The sequence below is a fragment of the Rissa tridactyla genome, chromosome 1 (assembly GCF_028500815.1).
Source record: "Rissa tridactyla isolate bRisTri1 chromosome 1, bRisTri1.patW.cur.20221130, whole genome shotgun sequence".
Taxonomy (NCBI): Eukaryota; Metazoa; Chordata; class Aves; order Charadriiformes; family Laridae; genus Rissa; species Rissa tridactyla.
This window is the reverse complement of record NC_071466.1, coordinates 45,798,084-45,825,972: the sequence shown is the minus strand read 5'-3', so window position 1 is coordinate 45,825,972 and position 27,889 is coordinate 45,798,084. Positions and strand designations below refer to the sequence as shown.

Sequence of the window (27,889 nt, the reverse complement as noted above, 5' to 3'; positions counted from 1 at the left end):
CCAGGTCAGGTCTTGTTCCTGACAGCATCCACATCTGCCCATCACTTCTAACAAGTATAATATTTTGACACAAACCTTGCCATGCAATTCATGCAACTGAGATTCCAGTTTTTTAGCCGATGATGCAATTCTGAATAAGAAAAAGGCACTCGCTGGAAAAGTAGTATCAATGTTTATTGATCCTGAGAGGTCAAAGCAAGACTTTTCTTAAATTATTTTTTAAAAATCACTATGATTCATGGTTTAGTATTTCTCCAAGCACAATTAACAATTTGTACATCTAATAGTACCAGAATGCTTCTTTCTTTGACTTCCAAGCAGATGGAGATGTGAAACAGGCAAAAGGATATCAACAAAGACTATGCATGCACATGGGATAGATTAAACTACTAGAAAAATTTTGCCTGATATCTGAGACAATTCATTTCCAGTACTTGAGGAAGAATACCATCTTGAATTTATTGTGCTTAAATGGCACTTAGTCACTTTAACATTTGGTAATGCATGCATACACATGTACAACATTGCTGGACTGCAACTCTCTTAAATGATATCAGCAAAAAGGCTATAATACATAAATACATAAAATATACTGTAGTAAGAAGACAGAAAATTCTGTTCAAAAGTATTCATTAAGTTTCTTATTCTGTTTTTTTTTTTCATGGTGTCTTTATGATCTACATGGAGAACTTTCAATATTCAATGCCTATGTTGAAAAAAATACAGAATAAACTGCAAAAAATGCAATTTATTGAGCTGAGAATCAAATGCTTCACCTGTTGTAGAATCTATTGCTTCAAGACTAAATATTTATTACCTTCATCTTTATTATCAAGCAAACTTCAACAAGCCTAAAAATATTCTGCATACCTTATTCTCCCTCCTCCTCTAAATCATCTACTTTCTGTACAAAATGCTTGGGTCATATGTTTTTACTAATCGAAAACATTTTCACCTCATTTACCTTTGAATCCTACATCTAGCTCCAAAGAAGACATTAAATTTTAGGGAGCAACATATGATGAATGCAAAGAAGGAAGAACATAAATTTTCAGGAGGAAGCAATAGAAGTCCACCCCATTAATGATAATTTCTTTTCTTGATTAGAAACAATTAAACATGGATTGAAGAAAATGAAAGTTCCCCCCACCTTCTCTTCTATAGATTTACCCTCCATTTTTAATATTATGAAATTCCATCAAGAATTTGGTCCTGCAGCACTTTAGTATATTCAATAAAGAAATAAAATTTATCAAAATATAGAACACAGAATATTTCAAATTTCATACAGTACAGGACAACAGAGGAAAAAAATCTACTGCATGATCAAATTATAGGATAATATAAAATTATTTTAAGAGATGAAGAAGGAAGGGGTAATATGTAGGCAGATTTAAAAAAAAAAAATTGGTTAAGACATACAAAGTCCCCCCCAACAAAAAGAAATAAATAATTGTATAATCTGATATATTTTTAGTATAATGAATATCAGTTTTAAATGTATAGGAAAGCATTCAGCTATCCGTTACTGGCTTCTTTTTCCTCATGAACATGAATCACATTCTTTGAAATAGTCATATTTCAGCAACTCTGACATTGAAACATCATTTTCAAAGGTATCTTTGAAATGGTCCCTTGTCTTTTCAAGGTGCCATGAAAGTTGCAGCCTCAATGGCACTTTACTGTCCACTGCTGAATGCGTGAATGGTGGCAGTGACTTAGGAACTCCTAAGTATACAATGCTTCCCAAATTAACTCATTGCCTTGCACAAGTGCCTTGTTCAACACTCTTGCTTACATTTGTTCAAAGAAAAGAAAAAAAAAAAAGAAAAAAAAATTGAATTATGTGCGAAAATCCAGAAATCAACTAGAAAAAGACCTAGACTTACATGTAAATAATGACTTTTTATGTTTTTCAGCATATTTCATCAAATTGAGTTCTGCATTTGTGTTCTTATCAACAGAAATGTTCCAGATACTTTATGACCAGTTACAAAAAAAAAAGGGGGGGATAAAAGAAAGGTCATACAATAAACTCCACTGTAATTTGGTCAAAACCTCATGAGGGGGCTTTCAGCTCTGAAAGTGTCTTTAATGAAGACACCTAACTGATGTCTGTTTTGATCTCGACTCCTGTAGGTGGCACTTTCAGAGAAATCCTTTTCTTCTTAGTTGTGATTTTATATTTCTATTGTCTTCAGGTTTTCTGCCCATCAGTAGGTGGGAGTCCTTATTTTCAACCATGTGATACACTATAAATGTAACTAAGATCCTAATTTAACCTTAAAAATCAAATGTTCAACCTGGATACCTAACATAGATGTTGCGGCACTAAGGCTTATAAATTTTTTTTCTGGGTCTCCACTACCTGGCTTTTCAGTCGTTTGAAATGGAAAATGTAAAGTAAATACAACATATTATTACTTTCCATGCCACCTATGTGAATAAAAATGCATTCTATATTGGGGTGTTTTCCAATAAATGTTTACTGCCAAATGTTAATGAATACTAATTTACATTTAATCAGGACGGTTTTCACATAAATTCCAATTAATGAGAATACATTTTTCTATTGCCAAGAGATAAGTGGTGTTCAACAAAGTTTAAAGTATATCTGAAATTCAAATGTGATTTTGATGCACATTTTACTAAATAGATATTAAAAGGTATATGAGCTAGTTTATTCAACAGTGACATACAGCCTACTTAACAAAGAGGTCTAATTTATGATTAAATGTCAGGTGCTTTGTGAGCCAGAGCACCTGTAGTTCTTAAGTTCTCTGGCAGTCTCTTGAGAAAATCAGCGGGCAGCTATCTTTAAAAGTACTAAGATAAATATTCACAAATCAAAAAACTATATTTGACATTGAAGAAGTTTCTTTTTTTTTTTTTTTGGAAAATGTGTTATTTCTCCCTAAAAATTAGAAATTATACAAATGTTAAGAAATCAAGCTTTCAAAAATTTGTGAAGACACGTTTAATACTGATCTTGAAATCCATGTTTTATTACACTTGAGCGTGTTATCTCTAAATGTTCTAATTATTTTCATTGACAATTATTACAAATTTTAATACAATAAAACCGATACTTCATATGCAAATGTACACCACAAAAATTACAGTACACTAGTGTCACCCTTGACCAATGGGTTCAGCTATTTGTGATCTAAGGCTTAGTTTTCTGCAGCACAGCTGTGTGACTTTGGCAGAGTTTTGCTGACAAAATTATTTTAAGTGTGAGAAAGTAAGTGGTCTAAGGCCATGGAAGATTCAAAAAAAAGAGGGTATAAGGGAAAGGAAGAAGTGTAGGTGTTGAGACAATGATAATCAGCAGTTTGGAGACTCAGTATGAAAAATGCTGACATGAAAAGGTATAAAATCCTGAAAAAAAATCAGCAACAGCAAGGATCAGCCTCTTCGAAGAAGGCTCTTCCCCACCTGCGTATTGGGTAAGGATTACTTCTGTGGTATTTTTGCGATATAAGGTCAATATGAGGGTGTTGCTGGATGCTCCCTTTGTCAAATGATTTCAGTCCTTTGTGTCCCAGTTTTTCCATCTGTAAAGTAGTTGTACAGATTCTGATTGCTTTCATTAAGTGTTTTGATATATGTCAATGTCATTAAGAGCTACGTATAATTAGTACTCTATTAGTATAACATTCATGAATAGACATCTTTTTATAAAAAAAAGAAATAATGTAACATTTTACCCACCTCATATTTCACGACATGTCCCACGACTGATTTACCAAGACACGCTCCCCCCACCCCATCTTGGTCCTGTTCTACAAATCAAAACCAAGCTCCTGGATTAATCTGATTACTCAGCATTTAAGCCGTATTTAATATATTTTAAAATAAGTATTGCCTTTCGTAGGTTACAAAGAAAAGACTGACAGGTACACCTCAGTAGGATGAAAAAAAAAGAAGTCAAATCCTATTATTTTCTTCCTGTCAAGGCATTAAAGCCAATGTTATGAGTATAGACTTACCTTTTGAATTTAGATGCTTGGAATGCGAAGTCTAATACTTCACTGAGAGGATGGTTGGTCACAGGAACAGACTCCCTAGGGACACGGTCGTGGCATCATGCCTGTCAGAGTTCAAGGTGCATCTGGACAACACTCTCAGTCATATGGTTTAGTTTGAAGTAGTCCTGCAAGAAGCAGGGATTTGGACTTCATGATCCTTATGTGTCCCTTTGAACTTGAGATATTCTATGATCCTATGCTTCTATGACTATTAACAGCCCAGCCAGGTGAGACTCATCAGGGATCCGTATTAAGGATGACAAGCATATTAATGCTTTGCACATGGTAGCTTATTGGTTGCAGCTATCTACCACATATATTAGCCAACAAATAACTGCTTTCCACTCCTAAGCTGTCCATATCCTACTGTCTCTTGCTTTCTGACAGAAGCAGCCCAAATGAAGTGACCCGGAAAGAGGGTTACCCCTGGAACAGTAAGGCTAACCTAGCCTTCACAATCATTATCCTAAGGAAATTTGAACTACTGGAAATCTACAACTTGAAATCTACAAACAAGGATTAAAACTAGTTAAGGTTTTCTACTTTTAAAATTTATTAACATAACTAATATTTCAAGAACTGCAGTTTAAGATAATTTCCATTATAGAAAATAGCTTGTTTGAGGCATTACTATGATGTGACTTAGAATTTAAAAGAGCTTTAAGTTCTTGAATATAGGCTATTGTCATGGTGATTTTAAATTGGAACAATTTTGAGTATGCTTCTATTTTGTTTTGGGCCTACAGTTTCTTCAAATGTATCCTAAATAATATGAAAATTAAATTGTACTAGTATAATTGATTTTCTTTGAACTATGGTTTTATACCTCATTAAACAACATTTCATAAATGTATTTGCTACTACACTATGAAGAAAAGACAAAACAAATTTGTTTTAATACCACTCAGTAACACTTTTTGAAAGAATACCATGTATCTTGCTGCAGTTTTTATACTTGTGAAGGTCAAAAATGTTTTGGTTTTTTTTTATTCTTTAGATTGCTTGGAACGTCAACAGTATACTTGATGTCAGCCATAATACTGTTAAAACAGGGATATCTGAATGTTGTTACTTTTCTTTCACTTTCCCTTTCTACATTCATGTATGTCAGCATTACATATTGACATTCATATATTTGCAAAAATACATACTAATAGCATAGGCAAAGTCTGCACAGTAACCCCCTTAACATTTTCCACTTCTGCACATAAATTCATATACTCAACTGGTTTAAAAGGAGAGTGTCTCACCGAATAGATAAAATAGCAATTTCTTTGCCAGTAAAATTTATCCTTTTTCGTCTGTGTGCTATTCATAAAATTGTGATTGTAGAACATATTTTTCTTTGAAGGCAAAGCAGTAGTAAAAATAATGTTGAGAAAAAGACAAGAGCACCCTGACTTCCAGGACAAAGAAATGAGACATGAGCTACCACAATATAACTTCAAATGCCTATTCTCCAAATGTATACTTTTGTTCATATTTTGTGCACTGTAAACTTAAACTCAGAATATTACCTAAAATAATACATCTCTTGAACACCATCAGAGACTCATGTTTAGCATTAAACCTAAATGAATGATGAACCAATATGAACAAAATAATTGAGTTGTTTTCATATTTAGCAAAACAGTAGAGGAATGTAAATTTAAAAATGGCATTTCCAGAAAAGTTTTGACCACAGTTAAGAATTTCAGCTCTAAGAAAACAATATCATTATTCTTTTGAAAATTATTGTGTTGATCTGAAATGATTGCAAAAAAAAAAAAAACCAAAGAAAAAAACAAAGAAAGAAAACTCTGAAATACACAAACAAAACATGATTGCTTTTATTAAAGACGGCAGTAGTGGTTAAGTAAAGACATTTATCTGTCCATTTTCAGACTTCTAAGATCAAGTACAATGGATTAGAACTACATTCTGTTTCTTCTCCACAATTACCTTCTATGTACAGCTGAACAAAAGCATTAACTTTCAATTAAATGAAATTTAAAAAAAAATAAAAATCATAAAATTGAAACTTTGGATACAATTAATTTTCTTTAACTCTGACATACATTGTAGATGTTTAAATAACAGCTCCTCACCTTAGTCTAGTATTGCAGTTAACAGTGATAACTTCCAGAGATCACTTCATATCACCCTTGACAGATGTTTGAGACAGCTACTATGAACCACCCTTTGGAGATGTTGTCTTCTTCCCACTGATTATGAAGAAAACTCATAGTGACCAGTTCAGACACAATCAGAAAATATTGTAACCTGGGTTGCGTAGCTGAACAACAGTATCGAAAAAGCACCTTAGGGAAAAGTCAAAGGGCTCAATTATACTCGAGGATGAAAAAGAACAAGGGAAAGGTTTTTACTCTTGATTTTCTACAATGCTTAACTGATAATTTACTACTGGCTCTTTTTTGCACATCTGTCGTAAGTTATTTTCAAGACTTACCAGTCATTAAAATGCCGAAGTGTAAGCAGTCTTTTTCCATTTGACTACTGGGCTAATATTCATTCCCTTGCTTCAGTAAATTAACAGCAGCCAGGACAGCCAAGGCACAGGAATGGAAAACATCCTGTCAGTTTATCGGAAGCAAAAGGATAGGCAAGAAAGAGTTGAGTCATTACTTAAGGAGCACCAAACAGTATTGATGCTGGGAAGGATGAAGCTTTTACATTTACAGTTTTCATTAAGGAGGTTATGCATGAATGGACATCACACCAACACAGGTTAAGGAAAAAAAGTTACTTATCTAAGTCAGATGAAATTTCATCAGGTTGATGAAATTTTCTGCAGAGTACTTAGAAAAATGGCCAAGGGAATCTCATGTTAGCATTAGCTTTGAGAACAGAAAGAGAATAAATGATCTTCCAGAAGATTAGAAAAGGGCAAACATAATTATTTTTTTTTAAAGGAGGAAAAAGGCCACAGTTACCTAGCTCCAGTCGATGAAAAATATGTTAGCACAAAGATACGGAAAATCAAAAGTGTTTATTGTCAGCCAATAAATCATACTGTAACAAACAAATTCCCTTCAACACGATATTTCATCTCATTAGTATGTTAAAAATAATAGGTATTTCAAATAGTGCCTGGTACTATTTTCTTAAATGACCTAGAAAATTACAGTGAAGAAAAATCTGCTGCAAGGTAAGTGTATAAATGGCTGGAAAACTGTACGCAGATGTTATTCATTGCTCACAGTAGAACAAGAAAAAATGTTGAGTGCGTTTACATATGCATTTGTCTTTACTTCAGTGCTGTTTAATACATTTATCATTTTATAATAGAAAACAAAGTACACCATTCAATTTGCAGATCACTTCAGACTGGACTAGGCTTTGGAGACCACATTAAAATTCAAATGATCTTGAGAAAAACCCCAAACAGAATGTTTGCTGACAGTAATGCACTTTTAGCTTAAAAGAATATGAAAGATTGTTGTTAGCTTCCCTTAAAAACTACAGCCTGATCGTCCACGTGAATGTTTGGGGCAAATAAGAAAATCACCCAAAAGGTTACCAGAATGATTCTATCAATTAGGATTTTCTTCAGTCCTTTACTTTAGATCATCAGAAATAATAAGTTTTCTTTTTTGTACATTTTTTCTTACTAAAGTTCAAGCATATCTAAAGATATTACTTCAAGCTGCTCATACAACTCCTATTGGAAAGGTAATACATGTTCTGGCCACCACAGAGGCCTAAATACTCATCATCTTTGTTAATTATGCCTCCTTATTAGTTATATGTTGTAGCAATCCAACTGCCAAACTCAAGTTATACCAAAATAAAGAAAATTATGTCAGTCCTTATTTCATATACTTACAGCTATGAACAACATATCACAGCTCAACTTTGCATCTATATTTACTTTTTTGAAGAATCATAGAATAGTTAGAGTTGGAAGCAACCGTAAAGATTATCTTGTTCCAACCCCCCTGCCATGGGCAGGGACACCTTCCACTAGACCAGGTTGCCCAAAGCCCCATCCAGTCTGGTCTTGAACACTTCCAGGGACACAGCATCCATAACTTCTCTGGGCAACCTCTTCCAGTGTTTCACCACCTTGATAATAAAAAATTTCTTCCAAATATCCAATCTAAAGCTACCCTCTTTCAGTTTAAAGTCAATACTCCTTATCCTATCGCTATACTCCTTCATAAAAAGTCCCTCCCCATCTCTCCTGTAGGCCCCCTTGAAGTACTGGAAGGCTGATATAAGGTCTCACGGGAGCCTTCTCCTATCTAGGCTGAGCAACACCAACTCTTGCAGCTAGTCGTCATAGAAGAGGTGTTCCATCCCTCTGATCATTTTTGTGGTCCTCCTGTGGACTCACTCCAACAGGTCCATGTCCTTCTTATGTTGAGAGCCCCAGAGTTAGACGCAGTACTCCAGGTGGGGTCTCACAAAAGCGGCATAGAGGGCCAGAAACACCTCCCTTGACCTGCTAGCCATGCTTCTCTTCATGCAGTCCAGGATATGGTTGGCCCTCGGGGCTCTGAGTGTATATTGCCAGCTTATGTTGAGCTTCTCATCCATGAACACCTCCAAGTCCTTCTGCTTTGGGCTGCTCTCAATCCATTCTCCACCCAGCCTATATTTGTACTTGGGATTGCCCCAACCCACATGCAGGACATTGCACTTGGCCTTGTTGAACTTCATGAGGTTTGCACAGGCCCACTTCTTAATCCTGTCAAGGTCCCTCTGGATGGTATCCCATTTCTCTAGCACGTCAACTGCTCCACACATCTTGGTGTCGTCAGCAAACTTGCTGAGACTGCACTCAATCCCACTGTCCACGTCACTGACAAAGATGTTAAACAGCAGCAGTCCCAATACTGACCCCTGAGGAATACCACTTGTCACTGATTGCTGCTTGGACATCGAGGTGTTGACCACAACTCTTTGAGTGCAATCACCCAGCCAATTCCTTATCCACCGAGTGGTCCATCTGTCAAATGCATGTCTTTCCAATTTAGAGATCAGGATGTTGTGCAGGACAGTGTCAAATGCTCTGCACAAGTCCAGGTGGATGATGTCAGTTTCTCTTCCCTTATCCACCAACACTGTAACCCTGTCATAGAAGGCCACCAGATTTGTCAGGGATGATTTGCTTTTAGTGAAACCATGTTGTCTGTCACCAATCACCTCCTTATTTTCCATGTGCCTTAGCCTGTAGTTCCCTGGGTCTTCCTTTTTTCCCTTTTTTAAAAAAGGAATGTTATGTTTTCCCTTTTTCAGTCGGTGGGAACCTTAACGGACTGCCATAGCTTCTCAAAAATGATGGATAGTGGCTCGGCAACTTCATCCACCAGTTTGCTCAGGACCCATGGATGTACCTCATCATGGACTTGTGCACCTTCAAGTTCCTTAGATGGTCTCATACTTGATCTTCACCTACAGTGGACGGTTCTTCATTCTCACAGACCCTTCCTTTGCCTTCTGCAACTTGAGCAGTGTGGCTCGAGCACTTGCCAGTGAAGACCAAGGTAAAAGAGTTGTTCAGTACCTCAGCCTTCTCCATATACTCGGTGACCAGATCTCCCGTCTCCTTCTGGAGAGGGCGCATATTTTCCCTAGTCTTCCTTTTATCTACTGATGGAACTGTAGAAGCCTTCCTTATTGCCCTTGATGTCCCTGGCCAGATTTAATCCTATCTGGGCTTTAACCCGATCCCTGGCTGCTTGGACAATTTGTCTGTATTCCTCCCAGGCTACCTATCCTTGCTTTCACCCTCTGTGGGCTACATTATATGTAACTGCATAATTACATTTTATATTATATAAAATTGTAATTGTACATTATGTGGTTTTATATATGTAAAATTACATACTACATTACCTAACATGATGTAATATTTTACATTATATTCAACATTATGTAACTGCTAAAAAGTACTGGAATAAATTAGAAGAAAAGTGGATTTTCTACCATGAGTGTTTTTTTAAAAACGGAAAAATATCTGTGAGAAATAGTTATAGTTCACTCAGCTTTGAGGAGAAAAGATTAAAATTTTTTTCAGGTTCATCTCTATTCTCTAATTCTACAGTGTAATTTATGTCTACACTTTTCTTGAAAAAGTGACTATGTCGAAACATGAAATTAGAACATACTTGTCATGTCAGAAGTTACAGTCTCGTAACATTGAAATCTCTGACTTTCTGACAGTATGAAAAACTGTTTCCAATGGATTAAAAGTACACTGCAGTTCATTAGTTAAAATCAGAGAAAACACAGTAGGAAAACAATTCTGCATACAAGAACAACTAGCAATATGTGAAATGTCAACTGTATAATAATACACAACATGAAAAAACCGAAAAGTATCCTATCTGCTTTTGTATTATGTCATTAAAAAGAGGAAATTTCAACCAGCCTGTGATCTTAAATTGTAATGTTAACACTTATCACTATAAGTGTCATGGCATTTGGATGGAAAACTGTCCTCTCAAATTGTTAAAGCAATTACAATAATCTCATCTGAATCACAAAACGTTTTTCAAGGAAAAAAAAAAAACAAACAAACAACCCATTATATTCTCTGGGCCACGCAGTTCAACTGAAAGTGTGAATAAGCAGATTAAAAAAAAAATAATTCTCAAATATCTATTTTTTTAAATTTGGTCAGACACTGGATGTAAACAAATGAAAGATTATATGTACACATAATGATAAACAAAGCCCCATCTCTCCTTTTCAAAAGGAAAGACAATAGAAGCATACAATAGCTTATTTTATTGCCCTATACTAAGTGCTGAAGGGTTCTTTTAAAGAAATAGCACATTTCTGCAAAAAATACTGTAACTTCTTGCTGAAGTTTAGAATTCATTGTTTGATTGTGGTACAAGACACAAAACAATAATATGCTCAGTAAATACAGATTTCAGTGTCACTAATAGTTACTTAAAAATTAAAATGGCATTCAGAGATCCCCACCAGCATTACGACATGTATATTTCCTTGTTAGGTTTCCCAGAAAGGAAGACTGTTGTATTTAACCATGAATTCAGAAGCTGCCCAAATATCCACCATTTCTTGAGAATAACTGAAGGAATGTCTACGTCTCTGCAATGTAAAATTTTCAACTAATCTTACTAACATGATGATAAGGCACTCAGTACAAGCAACATGTACAACCAGAAAGTTTAATTTTTGTGGTAAAAGAATGTAACTTCCTAAACTGGAAGTATACAATTTTTTAGTCTAGGAATCCGTCTACTGAGACCAGAAAATATGGGAAGTATAAGGCAGTAGAATTTTGATGTTAAAAAAACAACTCAAGCGACAGAATACAACTCTGTGAGGACAAGGGTCCTGACACACCTGAAAACAGGGAAATGCTTGTAAGTGCATGCATTCGTGAGAAATTAAAGCAGTACGGACAGGAAGCTACACCCAAAGGACAATGAGATTGTGAGCTGGAGAAAAAGTGAGGAGACATCGTGATCATCACATGTTGCTCATTTTAATACTCAGTCTCAGTAACAGGCATTTAAAGAGCAACATGATTTACTGCTTAAGCAATTCTGCGTGAATAAGACATAGAGAAATTTCTAGATTATTTGGTTTTACCTTGATGCAGCTTTATTACAGAACTTTTGCTTATATTTTTCAATAGCAAAGAAAAAAACACAAGTTAGTTTTTAACATTAATAAAAGTTAATTGCTGTTCTATACTTCAAAATATTTTACTTTAATTGTAGGCTGCAGGAGGAAAATATTCATTTGGAAATGCATACAAGAATAACACTGTTAGATGGCAGCATTTTGTTCTTCACTTTATTTCTGAAATAGTGAAACTTCAATATAAAATTATAAGATTATTACACTTGTTACTACAAAAGTTAATCTGAGCAATTACACGCTATTCATCTATGTATATCTCAAAATAAAACTGTCTATATATAATGTAGTACAGTTGATATTTTCTACTTTCTACTTACCTATTTTTCTACTCTGATTACAAAGATTGTAGTTTAGAAGATAAATAATATTATCAGACAAAATTTTCAAAAAGAATCCAATATCCCATTACTTAGATAAAGCATTTTGATTATTTTAAGTGAAATTCGATAGGGATAGTAAGCTTTCCTATAAAATAAAGCAATAAATAAAATTATAAATCAGATTTATGAAAAAAACCCCACAAACTTTCCTTTTAAAACAACCTATCCACAGAGGAATGTTACAAAATACCTCATATCGGTTGTGAGTGAATACTAAAAACATGCTTATTGTTCACCTTAACTAGCCAAGTTCTTTCCTTCATACTCAGTGACACACCTGTATTCACATTACTACATCCCAGTGTCTTCTGATATTGGTTAACATTGCTACTTATTCGGATGCTGGAGAAAGACACACCAGCTTTGAAAGAAAGTTACTGAGAAGATAACTTCTCCAAAGATGTGACATTACAAATCTGCCGTTACCCGAACTGATCTGTGTTCTTAAGAGTAGTCTAAAAGCCTTTTGTTTTCTGTCAAATACTAAAAGGTTTTCAAGGGTCAAAACCCCCTGAAATATATTTTTTTTTTAACTTCAAAAGAACCTGTAAGCTGAAATAGAAGTATCGTAAGGTCATGCCTAGAACAGTAAACACAATTGCCCAGTGCCTGTTCTCTGCTCCGTTCAGGCTCTGGGACTCAGGCCAACTGGCATGGCACAATTTACCTCCATATGGCTAAATGCTCTCATCCTCTAAAACACTGGCTATATCCAAATATCCAAAGTGCCTATTGAGTATTTTTCATGACTTATGCTAACTCCTGAACTACTTTGCCAGATACTAGTTTGTACAACCCAAAACCATTTTAATGACTGTGGTAACACCTTATCAGTACTGACCATCTTATGCCAGTTCCATTGTCTCTGTTTAATTTAATTAAGTCTAATTAAATTTATTAGTATATGTGCAGTGGTAAAATCCTAGATTTTTTTTTATATAGCCTGTTCTGCAAACTATGGGTGTCTCCATTGCTGTGATTTGCTAATATATAATATTTGACAGAAGTTTTTACTTCAGATTGCAAAATAAACGTTAAATAAAAGATCACCAGGAAACTGCATATTTTTTGAACAGAACATGAAAGCAAACCTGTTCTAAGAAGGTTCTGAGTCACAGAAAAAATGACAGCAACTATTATTGAATCTCGCTAAGAAAAAATATCCCATTTTCTTTGCATCACCAGAATTTCCACAGAGAGGAGAGACTGATATCATTCATAGAAGCACTGCTAAAAGTGTTAGATTTAAATCAAAACAAAACGACATAATGGTTTTAATAAGAAATTCTATCACCTAAACCAGATAGGAACAGCTTCCATGTGAATCAGCAAATGGGACAGATGAGCAGCTCCCAAATGGTACGGTCTAAGGTTATCATGTGGAGTAGGGCACAGGAGCACACAGGTGTGTGCTCTGCCAAACCTGTATGCGATGGAATTCAGCTGTCTCTCTTGACCGTAATTTGGGAAAGAAGGCATGACGTGTTTTTCAAATAAGGGTAGTCCATAGCCAGCTTGGAAACTGCAGGTAAAACCCATGTATTTCTCAAGAGAAGTGACAACCATTGCAAACAGAGAAACTGTGGGAACTGATTTTGGAATTGAAGAATCTTAATATTTAATTTGCCTACTTTTCTACATTTTGTAATTATTTCTCTGATTTCATAATTTTATGTTCTCTAGCCTTAGTTTACTTGTGAATCTTCATTCATGACAAATCATGTAGCATTTACTCTTCTTAAGTGAAATTCTCTGACCATTTAAAAACTGCTTTAGGGTGTGTTTATACAACTGCTTGTGATCATAATGAAGTGGTTTAAGAAGTGACTGTCCCTCAAGCTAACATAAGATAACTGACTGTGCTCTTCTAGGCTCCTGCAATGCAGAATAAAACGTATCTGTTCAAATCACCACTGGGGGCAATTCATATATCATTATCCAGCATTACTAAGGAGGCAGTAAAGAACAACTATGGAGAAGTAATTTTTGTTACCCCCTGAAATAAATGTAGCTTGTCATGTCTCCACGCTTACAGAAATCTATCCTGTGCTGTGCTAACTCACTGTTAATTTTGAGAAATAACATCATTTGACCTAATCAGAGGGCAAACTCACCCTCAAAATTCAACCTCAGTTGAAAACTCACTACAAAAAAACCATACACAAGAGCTGACAAGTGTATCAGTTCTGGTTTACTGTTTGTCTAGTTTTGTTATTCCTTTCTTGCATTAGAAAACAATCATAGTTAATAGCACAGACATATTTATAGTCTTTTAAATATGTCAACAAATACTATTATGGGAGGAAAATCAGCTCAACAACTTGAAACTCCCTGACTCACAGCAATGCCTCAGCATTATATGTGTACATTACATACAAAATAACAGTTTACTTTCCCACTACTACCATCTTTTCCCACCATTTCACAGTTTACTTATCTAAACTGATCCAGAATATATCTACATTTCATAAAGCTTGTTCAAAGGCTTTGTACACAACAAAAGTTTAAAGAATAAGTCTAATACATTATTTCTTTTTTTATCACTTAGCACACTGCCACTTTCTTCAGCAAATTTTGATCTCTCAGTGGATGTCCAGTTCCATCAATTTCTTTCGCTGTCTTGAGTATTCTACAGATCTGTTTCACAGTGTCTTTTTAACACCCTCGGATTCTTGCTTCTGAATGTATAATTAACCACCTACAAAATCAGCATCTTTATAGCTGAAGTACATGTTCATTCATTCATGTGAGAATTCCCACATTCAAGTGAGAATTGCTTTAAAGCCATTCATTCTAGTAACATCCACATTCAAAGCACAGTAATGCCTCTTGGGGTTTTTTTCTGATTCTTTTCATCAAGATTTAGTGTCTTCTGGATTAAAAATACCTGATAGGTTAAAATTCAATAATAAAATTACCCCTTATCCTTTTAATTTGTTGAGAATTATATCCCTTCTCTGATTAATAACTATCGTTCCAGAGTAACACATACACTCATCACCTTCAGACTCACTTGCTATATGTCTTTCACCTACGTAAATGTAATGTGGAGACTCACATATGTTAGGACTATTCATAACCCTAAGGGTACTGTTAGCAAATTACCTTGCATGATGCTTCTTCTGTTGCTTGTTTCAGCAATCAATAACCGCAACTACAACTTAACTTTATTCCTGATCCACCAGTTCTCCCCGGGGTACAGAGTACAAGCTGTAAACAGCTTAATGTAAAACATTCGAAACCCCAAAATAAGTAACATGAAAGCTTTGCAATGGGAAAAAGGAAAAAAGAGGGTTAATAAAATTTGACCAGTTTGGATGCCTCCTTCAAGGTCTTTCTCTTTGGAAGCGCTTTTTTCTACATGGAGGATTTATTAAAAGAATATATATCCCTAGGCCATTTTTCCTATAAAACATGAGCATAAGACTTCCTTAGGGACATGACTATGTGAATTTAATTCATTTGAAGAATATCAGAAAGCCAAAAAACACGGTGAGAAAAGTGTCAGGAATCTGACTCATAGCAGGGACATTAAGATTAACCACTTTCATCTGTTTGCCTAACTAACAGATAAAGAAAAAAGAGTCATGAGCACTTTCAAGCAAGGTCTGTACATTTATTCAAGATTTGTGGGGTTATGAATAATCTGGAGAACTACAACAGGTGAGGAAGCTCAGAAACGTCCTGTTAATACGCAAAAATACAATGCCATACACTATGTTCCACTGTGCAACCAACAGACACGTGACAGATTACCCATGTTTATTATTATCTTGGCTACACTTCATGGGATGTGTAAGGTAAGGATGGAAAGCCGCTAGGCATCAAAATGTTTCCCTTCAACAACTTAGAGACACATGCGTTTACACAATTCTGTTCACATGTTTATGCCTAATTACAAAACAGAAAGTTGGTTTTGTTTTACCTCAAACCAGGACAACCCCATATAAGTAGATAAAGACATATTTGACTAGTAAACTAATTATTTTATTGTAATTCCTATAAGCAAGGTCCCCAGAACTCCAGTAGAGGACCATTTTTTCTTCTCCTGGATGGAGAAGCAAGTCTAGACAACCTATAGAGTTAAGCTTTTTATGTACCAGAAGTTTCAACTGAAATTCAAGACATTTTGTGTTCATCTTGTCATGCGATAATCTAGAATATGTTCTTTCCCTCTCTGGCACATGTCAAAAGTGTTCGCAGGGGAACATGAAGATAAGAAACTATGAAAACATAAGTAAATCAAACTGTTTCATTCTTTTACTTCACACTAGAGAAACCAATTTATTCATTAACTATATGTAGTAGTGACAATGGCTACTTCTCCAGTGTAGCTTTTTTGGGGGTAATTCTTGTTTACATTGACAAAATAATTGTGAAAGTCATATGAGCTACGACAGTTTTCTAGATTTCATTATATGATAGAGAAGTGTTCACACATCTTCATGAAAAATCAGGTTTACATACCAAATTAACGCATCTCCTACTTGCAAAAAATGTTTATGTAGTAAAATATGAAAGAATCAAGTAATGTTAAAAAGCATATCAAATCCTATACACAATATATTGAAGAGTTGATATTTTAATTATAAAAAAAAAAAAACCAAGACTATTTATTTCAGTTATTGGCATGACTGAAATAAAAGAAAGTATAAATAACAAATAACCTAAAATATTTTTTACTTTTTTTCCTTATAATTGCTTGCTAGTTTGTACTGGAAATGTGATAAAAAACTTAATCACTTTCTTGGGTGATGTTGTAATATATTCATTGAGTGACCTCCAAAGTATATTTAGAAAAAGAATTTTGTTGGAATATATTTATCTATGTAACAGAAGTCAAGCTAGAAAATCTAACCTATCAACTGTTCACATCAAATGATCAAATAAAATATTAATGCAGATTTTGAAACATCTAAGATTTATAATACGGTAATGAAATTATGTAATTCTCCTCAAATCAGAGTATCTCCGAATTTTCCTAATCAGTTAAGAGGTATTAAATACAGAGCAGATAGCATCTGTCTATCTATGTATGCATTGACTAAAGCCATTTTATATGTACATATCCACATCTTTTAGGGCTTGCAACTAGATATTAGGTAAGCAGGATTCACTATAGATGGCTTCACATATATTGTCAGTAGACATGCATTTTTAAAGTCTCTGAAATGATGAAAGTTTCATCTGTCCTGTTCTAGATGAAGATTTTCAGACTTTTCTTCCCGCTGCTCGCCGAAGCAGCACATAGTCACTCAGATCAGCTCCTGGATAAAAACGAACTGTCTCTTACGTTTGCTTTAGAATGGTTTTTGTCTTTTTTTATCACTGAATACTGAGAGGAAAATTGAGGCACTAGAGAGTTTGCAGTCCAGCTGTTGTGGCATAAATCAATATTTAAAATTCACAGTGGCAATTCTTCTTCCCTTGAAAGTAGGACTTTGTGCCCTGAATTTCTTGTTCTGTTAAATCCAGAACTTTATCAACATTAAAACACAAAATCTAATATCGGTTTGTACCCAGAAGCACTACTTCAGTGACAAACTAAATAAAACAGCAATATACTTCAGTGATAAAGCAAATAAAACAGTAATAAAATTGTTAATTAATGTTTGACTTCTGTGCTTCTCTGGAGGAATTTTCAAGCTATAGGGTTTTACGAATGAGGAGTTAAAAAATTCCAGCTTGAGGGAAAGAATTTCTTCAACTTTACTTCTTGAATTCACAAAGAAAGAGTTAGTATAACAAACTTTTGATAGCTCACGAGTGCATGGGTGAAGCTGGTGAATGCGGAGTACCTGGAGGAAAATACAATATTTTTCATCATTCTCCTAGGGATAAATCTTCTTCTAAAATACTACTTTCTAAGGTACAGGTGGATTACAGGCATTCTGTATATCATCTTATTGCCGCCAATTTTTCATGCATGGGGATTTAAGAGCTGGCAGGTGATGATATGCAGTGTAGTTTTGGCCCTGTATCCTTCTCCTACATTACTCCATGAAGCTTTTAATTCTGTAATTATGTCCCAGATGCACGGTGTACTTTGTGACACCCTTCCCAAGTGGGCAGATGTTCCTAAGCAGATCACTACGTTGTGAAGCAACCTCCCTTGGGTTTAGCACTGTCAGCCTGCATTAAGAGCAGATATAAAAGGTAAGAAGCAGATGTGTAGTGCTATTTCTGTTTGACACATGGTCCCTCTAGCTAATGTTTTCTACCGGTATGGCAACACTGAGCCAACAGACTAATGAATGGAGCCTGCAGAATAAACCGTTAACCTGTAACCTCATCCAGTCTGCATGCAGTCTATTAAGTTTGTACTCCTATGATTCACGCTCCTGTGTTTACTGCAGCAGCTGCATTTGTTGTTTTGCCTTATTTTGCTCCCAGTATTGCATAGTGGCCTCAGAAAATACCAAGGTGAGGAGACCTGCACGGGTGAGAGGGGAGGAGGAGGCTATGAGGGACAGTTAGTGACCTGCCGACTTACTTGCATGAGGAAGACTGAAGCATCTCTTTTTTCCCTCTGTCTCTTCCCACTGACGGCCCCAGAGCACATCTGCGTCACATGCAGGGGAGGGGGCGGCTTAGTGAGAGGCACTGAGATAGATAGAAAATTGTACAGTGAGGACCTTGACAGCCTCACGGGCGTGATTTTTTATTTATTTTTTTTTTCCCTCCTACGTACAGTGTATAAAAAGGAGCCCCGGTTTCTCTCCGTGCCAGCTCTCAGGCTTTGCCATCCCAGATAACTGCAGGCATGGGACTCCCCTGAGAAATGAGATGGGAAGGCGGGAGGTGGAGATAGGCTTCCAGGTGACTTTTACCTCTCTGGCTGCGCACGGTCACGGAGCTCTGAGACACTGAGGAAGGGCCACCTGTCTCGCAGTGCGGCTGCTGCCGCCGCCGGTCCTCTCCGGGCTGTAGCTCCGCTCGCTCCCCCGTTAATCAGATTAGCGCCTCTTCGCAGCCTCCCTCAACCCGCTCTTCCCTCGCAAGTGCCTGTCTCCCCTGAGAGGTGTCTCTCATTTCTGCCTCTCTCTCCTCCCCTTTCCCGCTGATCACCGTGCAATTCTCGTCAGCTCCGGGCATCTCTCCCTCTCTCTCTTTCTCCTTTCCCTTTTGCTGGGGGTGCCTCTACCTCCTCTCGGCTCTGTGCATCACTCCATCCATCCTCCCTCTCTCTCTCTCTCTCTCTCTGCACTGGTGTGTGCGCGCATCTCTCCTGGCGGCTACCACCCCTCGCCCTGCAGGCGCAGCGCTGCCCGGAGGAGCCGCCGCCGCCGCCGCTGCCGGGAGCGGGGCCGCCCCGCACTGCCACCGCCGCCGCCGCCGCCCGGCCCTGCCTGGCCGCCGTGAGTCCCGCCTCAGCCCGCGCTCGTCCCCCGCCCGCCGCGGCACCATGTCCGGCTCCGGCAGGAAAGACTTCGACGTGAAGCACATCCTGCGCCTCCGCTGGAAACTGTTCAGCCACCCCTCGCCGGCGGGCGGCCCGGCGGGGGGCGGCTGCTTGCCGCCCGACAGCAGCTTCGAGCACTGGGGCCCCAGCCAGAGCCGCCTGCTGAAGAGCCAGGAGAGAGGCAACAGCGTCTTCTGGAAGAAATCCGCCTCCTCCGCCTCCTCCTCGGCCGCCACCACCGCCAGCCCGCCCAACGGGACGCTGCTGCCCGCCGGCGGCCGGCCGGCCGGGGGACACGGGCTGGGGCACGGGCACGGGCCGGGGCCGCCGCCGCCCCGCACCGTCTTCTACGTGGAGTCCCTGGAGGAGGAGGAGGAGGAGGAGGCGGAGGCGGTGCCCGGCGGGATGGAGGTGGCCCGGGAGCCCGAGAAGCCCCTGGCTGCGCCGGAGCGGGAGGAGGCGCCGGGGGGCTGCGCGGATGGAGGCAACCGGGCAACAGGTGACGGAGACGGGCACAGGTAGGGGAAGCGCGGCGGCCCTGGCGCAACCTGCGCGGCGTCTGCGGGTCGGGGGGGGCCCGCCGGCGGGGGGTCATTGCCCCCCGGCTCGTGGGGGCGGGCTGCCGGCCGCGGGGGGTGCGAGGGACGGACGTGGGGGGCGCAGATGGGCAAGTGTGCGGGCGTTGTTGCGGGAGGGCGGTGGGGCCTGGGGGCGGGAGGGCTCCTCAGTTGGAAATGGCAGGGGTTGGGGGCGGAGGGGCGCGGGGTGGGCGGCGGGGGGGCTGCCCCGAGGGTCCCGGGAGGGACCGGCCGACCTCAGGGTTCGGGGTACCGCGGGCAGGGGATGCTGCCCCTGTCCTGCCCCTGCCTTGCCGCTGCCCCTGACCCTCGCCTGACCCTGCCCCTGTCCTGCTCCTGCTCCTGCCCCTCTCCTGTCCTGCCCCTGTCCTGCTCTGTCCCTGTCCTTGTCCCTGTCCCTGTCCCTGTCCCTGACCGCGGGGGTGGCCCGGGCACACACGCCTCTCAAAGCCGGCGCTCCGCGCTGGGCATCGTCGCCACCCAACTTTCTCCGAAGTTCATTAAAATGCTAGCGGGAGGTGACGTTGTTCTGAGTGCTGGGATGCCAGGTGAAAGCTCAAAAGTTAAAAGTCTAAAAAAAAAAAAAAAAAGTCTGCTTCCCTGGATCTCGGTGACTAAATCGTGTCACAGCCTACCTCAGAAAAATAAGAATTTGTTTTATGAGTCACGACCTGAGTGACACCTGAGAAAGTGTAAGAACCAGAAAGACACATCCAGGTGCTTGTGTTTCGTGTGAAACTTCTGTTGATGTTGAATTACTTTTCTTTCTCAATCCTTGCCCCTTCCCCCCCTCCCCTCCCAGCCCAAGCAGAAATTAAAATCATTAGAAGGAAATGTAGCTAACATAGAGCTTTCAGAAATTCTATGGTACAGATAATCCTCACGATAAAACACTCCATTGGTTTAACTCTGCTAGCCCCCACCTCCCCATGGTTAAAATAATTTCATTTTCCTTTCCCTTGTAATTTATTACTTTTTCTATGGAAAGAAATGTATAGTTCTGTTTCTAAACGGAAAAAAATAATTTTTGGTCTTCATATTGAAAGTAAAGCATATGGTGTTAAATATTTTATTAGATAAAGAGACAGCACAGTGCAATTGTTTGGATTGATATGGCTGTAGATAAGCATACATGTGCATTTAACTTTTGCGTATGTTAATCTTTTTCATAGACCTAAAGCATATATTCTCTACTTGAAACTCTTCATTGTTTTGTCAGCTAGCATAGTTCATTTCATAGGAGCTACATCGTTTAAACACATGTGGATTAGCTGTTGAATGACTTAAGGTACATTTTTAAAGCAAAAGTGATGCTGAAGTTTTCATGAACATTGGAAGTTTTTCTGAACAACAGAGAGATGCTTACTGTAGGATTCAATACAAAATGTTACTGAAATACACTATAAAGACAGGTAAAATAGAACAAAATAATCTCTTCAAGGTTTCTGAACTAAATAAAAGAGGTTAAAAACTGGTACAAAAATAATCTCATTCTATAGATTTTGTATTAGGTGTGTCACTGACCTGAGAATCGTCAGAGATCTGCATACTGACAGAAGCTTACTGAATTTTAATGGCACTATTTGGTTTGTCCATAAGAATTGATTTGCTAGAATGAACTTCCACATCACATATGTACTCTGCAATAATATAGATCTGATTTATTCTTCTTGCTCTTGGGTTTTTATAATCCATTTATTCTATGTTGTTCATTGATTGCTACTGAAACAACACATCTAGTCATCAGTAGCTCCTAGTCTTGTTGAAGGAATATGCTAGAATTTGTTCAGATATAGAAGAACTAAGGCGGGGAGATACCATTTTATTATTAATGATAATGCTACTTTTTGAGACATGGAATGTTTAAGATTTTTAAGATTTAAGACTCTAAAACTGAGTCTGACACTTTCCTTTCTCCTTTTCCATCTAAGAAACTTTCATCTGCCTGTAAGAATTTTGAATGCTATGGCAAGAGGTGGTCAAGTGATGCAAAAAAAGGCAATGCAGTGCTTGAAAGCTCTGTGATCCAACAATCTTCTTATGCCAAGTCTCACTGCTTCTGTAGAAATTAGTATTTTCGTAAACGGTGCCAACTTCTTTACTTCACCATAGGATATGTAAACTACCATTCAGTCCTGAATGATAGATACTAACAAATACATAAACAGACAAATATGTGGAACTTCCATTAAGCCTTTAGGTGTAGACCTGGATGTTTGCTATAGTGAGTGTAAAGTTCTTAACTTCTGTCTCTCATTAGTATTTTCTCCTCTACATATTTAGCAACTGCTTTAATACTTTAGGACTGTTTGGAAAACAATATTTTTGTTTTGTGAAAACGGTGGGAGTTCAACATTTGGGTGTTCAGATATAGATCATATCCACAGTATTTCAAATGTTGTGAACAGGAGGTCTCTGGGCAGTATTAGCTAGGAACCCAGTGGTAGGATGTAATGTGAGGAGCAGGTAGACAAGGCGGCTTTGGGTTTGTGCTTGGAATTAATAAATTTCTTGTTATTTCTACTATTAATATGTATGTACAAGTGAAAATTACACTTTTTTCCCCTGTGGCTTCTACTTGGGATCCTTGTATCCCTAAAAGAGTTTGTTCGTTTGTTTGTTTGTTAGTTTTTCTGGTTGCTCCCCTTTGTTTGATACATGAATTCTTTACTAGAATCCTTTTTCAGCCCATCTCATGTGCGGAATTCCTGATTTTGGCTATTTGTGGATTTGTAGTTACTCTGTTTTCACATCTAAGTTAAACGCTTAACTGAATGATGTTGAATTCTCAATTTTACTTTTAGTATTCTGTTAGATATCATGGAATTTATTTAATGAGAGAGCATGGTTGGGTAATAACAAGTACATTCTACTTTATTAATTTGTTTTTCTATGCTTCTAAAGAACATCCTGTCATGTTAATTGTACAGGTACTTATTTGCATAATTAAGGTTATGTGGATAGTCCCATTGTCATTAAGAAGACTGAAGAGTTAGACTTCATGCATGATATAAAGTACTGACATAATTGTTCTACATTCCAATTTGTATTTGTAAAAACAAAAAAAAAAGTTTTACAGTCAATAATTACTGTTAAAACACTATTTGATTGCTTGAAAACTTGCATATCAAATTATTTTAGATCTTGCATGACAAATATGGCAATAGATGCAGTAGATATTTAAACATAGGTTCTATTTGGATCTTAGTTTTGTAGGAAAAAGCTGTTAGAAAAAAAATATAATGGATTTACAATTAAGATTTATAAATCAACCACAAAACGCCCACAAAGATTTTCTATATAGCTATCAGCTCCTATGAGTTTATAATGGAGTTTTTGCATGATCATGATAACTTTTTTCACATGGCATATTAATCAACCCTCAACATGGATGGTATTCACTTACTAAGCAGAAAGTCAGTATTTTCTTTCCTCCTTCCTGAGCGAATGGTAGCATGCTTTGCTTGCTTTACAGTGCCCAAATCCTATGAAGATGTAATTACTCATGAGCCCTCAGCTCTGTTCACCGCTACACTCAGTACGTGCCTCACAAACTATTCATGGGCTTATCTTTACAACAGCACTATTTTGCAGTGGAAGCGTAAAACAGAGAGAGAGAGATAAAAGTGAAGAGAGTTGAATTGCTGGTTTCAGAGCACATAGCATTTTTCTTCTACTACTGTCTGTGTTCTCAGTTGCACCCATAAATGATGAGCCCTTCTGTAAACCAGACCCAGACTCCTCTGGCTGTGTGCAAGAGGAATGAAGAACACAGGATTCAATTAACATTTTGCTTGAGAGACAGCTCCAAGAAGGATATGCTAGATATGCCTAACCCACATAAAGCAAGCCCTGACAGTGCAGAAGTCTTTCATAAAACATAGAAGTAGTTGAAAATACAGCTTCTGAAAGAAGATGGCAAGTCCTCACACAATTAGGTACTGTATAATAGTGTACTATAAAGCAAGAAGGGAAAGGACTGAGTACTGTGCCCTCCTCCCACAGTAGAGTTTCACACTCATATCTTGTTTCACTAGAAAAAGTCATGAGGAAAGAGCATTTTCTGCTGCTTCTGTCAAATTTGTCACTGGGATGTAAAAACATCAGTACTAAGGGCAATCCAAAAGGTTAAAAAGTGAGAGCATAACTTTGTAATTCAAACATTAACTGAGCAATTTAATTTACAACTCTCTGTGCTCAGAACTACTTATATAAATTAAATCATTATTTAATAAGAAACAATAATAATGATCATACCAGAATCAGGAACATAAAAATGTGTATTTTTAAACTGTAGAAGGAAAACTGTTGGATAAGCATTTCTTTTGTATTTTTCTCTTCTGATCCCACAAATTTGCAATTTGATGGTTGGACTTTGCCTGCCTTAGCCTACCGGTAGCCTAGCTGTGTCTTAGTCTACCCTGTGAGCTCTCACACCTTTAAGTATTTTCTTAGCTGAACGTGACTATGGCCTTTCTAAGGTGCTACCCTCTTGGTGCTATTTAGATATCAAAATATGAACTGTGGATACTACTGTGATAGCCAGATCCTAAAATTACATGCTATGGACCTCAAATTTATAGCTGTTTATGTTTTCCATTGACTTGGCTATCTCATATAGACCGCTCTGTTAGGAATGTAATTTAATGCTAGGAGTGGAATATAGATCACACAACTCTGCATTTCTAGGTTATAGAATCAGAAGAGAATAATTCATTTGTCTTTACCATGAGCCAGCTTTTCAACTCAATTACGAAACTTCTTAAAATGGTTATATAACTTTTGTGCTTTTATATTTGTACTTTTGACTTTCATAACAAAAGAGGCAGGGTTTATACAATACACGGAGCACAGACCTTTCTTCTCCAAAGTTCTGATTCATTCTCAGAGGACGTATGTTCTATGCATGTGATGCAAAAGAGTCTGGTGATAAAAGTAGTGCATGATCGTATAGCTAAAAACTGTAGATGGAATTAAAGTTATAAGGAAAATCTAGTTCTAGAATTTCCTAACTCTGAAGTCTTTGGCTTTGGTACTTCTAGAACAGCATTTCTGATGTGAGTTGTTTAGCAGTCTTGAAGGAAGACTGTTTAGCAGTCTTAATGAAGGAAGCAGAAGGCCACACAAGTCACTTCATGTGCTGTCATTTCATCTGTCTACTGCTTGGATGCAGGACAGAAACTTGAGGGTTCCCTGTCTATCCTACTATGTCTGTCCCTACTGTCTATCCTATGTCTTCTGCATTTGCCATCCTACTGGCAAGCACAGACTCATACACTTTTCTTCTTGGTGCTCCCAAACTTACTTTCTTTTGTTCCACCCTCTTTAAGCTCTTTTTGTCTTAATTATATGTTCTCCTTCTGGGTTTTATTCTATCTTTTTCCCTCCTTTCCATAGTCTCAAACTATTCCTGACTGCCTTATTCAAATTCTAGGTTCCTTATGCAGACAGTGTTACTTGATTTTACTGGCTTCTCTTAATGATCTGCCTCCTTGGTTTACTCACCAGATTACTTACTCTAATGCAGAACTGTCCATTCTTTTCTGTATATTGTCCTAGATACTTTCAAGAATCAAGTGCAATTGTCCCCTAGTTCCTTAACAACTTGTCAGACCTCTCATTTTTCTGTTTCTCTGCCCCTATTTCCTAATATTTGGATTTCAGTATCCTTTGCACCTTCCTCCAGCTCCTATGTCAGTTTTAATGGAATCCTAAGAGAATTCCCATTCCTATATTTTCTCCCCAGCTCCCAGTTTTACTGTGTTTCTTTGACCTCTTCCCTCAAGTGCTGCCAAGTTGATGGTACCATTTGCTATGTTTAATGGGTCAGTAAGACACTTAAGTTTGAGTAATACGTTCTGCCAGTGGTGGGGATTTATGTTATCTCTTTCTTAGATGCACATTTTAGGATAAGAGGAATTGTCTTCCAGACATTCCTATTTCTCTTCGTTGAGTCTAACAGTAATCTAAAGTGGCTAGTTCAGATTTAAGTGTTCAATTTAAATGTTTAATGTTCAATTAAATTTGAGAAAATGAACATCATTTGAAGTCTACATTGCCAATTCAAACTGTTCTAAAAGGATAGAATTAATTAAATCTTGGTAGATTTTCGTAGCATTGGTAAAGCGCGTATCTCTCATCCCAATAAATGTAAGGGTGCTGCTCTGAAACATGGGCCCACTAAACCCACTAGAAAGCAAGACTTGACAATTATTTTTGTTGTTGTAATCCATGTACTTTAAACATTGGCTAAAACAACATTTTTTTCCTCCTGACTTATTTTCAGAAATGCTTGCACTGTTTTGCCGAAATATTTCCAAAAGATTCAACGCGAAGAAAAAATTTGGCAAGGAAAATATCAGCTGCACAGAGAGTGGCTAAATCAGTAAAATACCTCTGCAACTATGGTTGTCTTAAGGGTAACATCAAACAACCTTAGAAAAGGGAAATGCTGTTCAGCCTTTCCATAGTAAAAGTGAAAGCAGGTACAGAGAAGAACAGCTCTCTCTGGAAAATCTAATTAATGCTGAATCTTTATAGGTAAGCCTCCAGAAATACTGTTGGCTTGAATATCTGTCGTCTTTTTTCTTTTTTTTTTTTTTTTTGTCCTGATAAAAACGGTTTTGTAATAATAGTACTATGGACATATATAGGTGCACCCAAACATCTAAATCTGTATTACCTGCATTTCTGTATATAAACATCATAGTACATACATACATAAAAAATTGCATATATGTGTATATATTTTATGTATTTATGCGTGTACACATAATTTTAATGTTTAGATTCCTAGACAGTTGTCAATAAGTAAATCATTATTGATTCCTCTACGCTATTTTTGTGAGCAGTGAAGTTCACTTAAATAGTATACATGGAAAAAAAAAAACAGAGCATATTATTGGAATCTGTGCTATATTCATAAGGATGGTGCTGCTACCTATAGGTTAATATATTCTTAACACGTGATCATTGGTTTCTAACAGCTACTTCTTATCCTTGTGACACACTTTTTTGTACCCTGTTGCAAGCAGCTTAAGAGATTGCTCTTTCCTTTTATACCGCACACTTGCATTTTTTAGGTGAAAACTGCTCCTTAAGTATTACATTATGACGTTTTGGCAGAATTTCCTAGTATACAAATTTCCTGGTGTTGTTTGAACAATTTTTAGAATATAGGATTGATGACGTAAAATAAACTGTTTGCACTAGGGAAATTGTTAGATGTGTGCCATTAAAAGTTTCAGAAAGGAAATCTGTCCTGTAAAAAGTTAAGAACTGCTGCAACTTACACAGAAAGATAAGTAACGGTCTAGTTATCCCTAATGATACTGAAAAAAAAAAACCAAACAACCCAAATCCCCACACATAAACTATGAAACACATAAAATAGATCTGGTTGAAAATAGAAGAGATTTTATCTTTTGGCCTTTGGCATTGTTTCAGCATTTGCCATTATCTCAAAAAGAGTTTGAAAGATGGAATTGTCTTTCTCAAAAAATTAAAAATTATTTCTTGAATCTAACCCAATAATCTTTATCACACTGAACTGATTGAGTTTAAGGCACTTACTTTGTTATTGTCTAGTAAGTGGCGGGGCTCACTGTGTGGAATGCATGGCCTGCCATTCATTCATTTTTAAACTACATCAGTCGGATTTTCTGTTTTACTGTGTCTTTTAGACATTAAAATGTTTGATCTTTTATAACACTTGAATTTGCCTGTCATCTGTTTTTATCCTTCCTCCCACTCTAACCATATGGAAAAAGCAACATTGTTTTGACCTTACGGTATCTTTTTGCTGCTGTTGTAGTATTGCTTTGTGCAACACTCAAAGAGGAACGCAGAAACAAATAAAATAAAAAAAAATAT

The 27,889-nt window shown here is 37.5% G+C and overlaps 1 protein-coding gene across 2 annotated transcripts in view; it reads left to right on the top strand.

Annotated features, from left to right (window-relative positions):
- Positions 1 to 19,442: 19,442 nt before the first annotated feature.
- KLHL1 (kelch like family member 1) overlaps positions 19,443 to 27,889 on the top strand; it is a 236,761-nt gene continuing 228,314 nt past the window's right edge. For both annotated transcript variants that reach the window (XM_054215759.1, XM_054215750.1), the window contains exon 1: positions 19,443 to 19,957. In XM_054215759.1, the coding sequence (XP_054071734.1) occupies positions 19,443 to 19,957 (515 nt within the window). The remainder of the gene's footprint in view (positions 19,958 to 27,889) is intronic.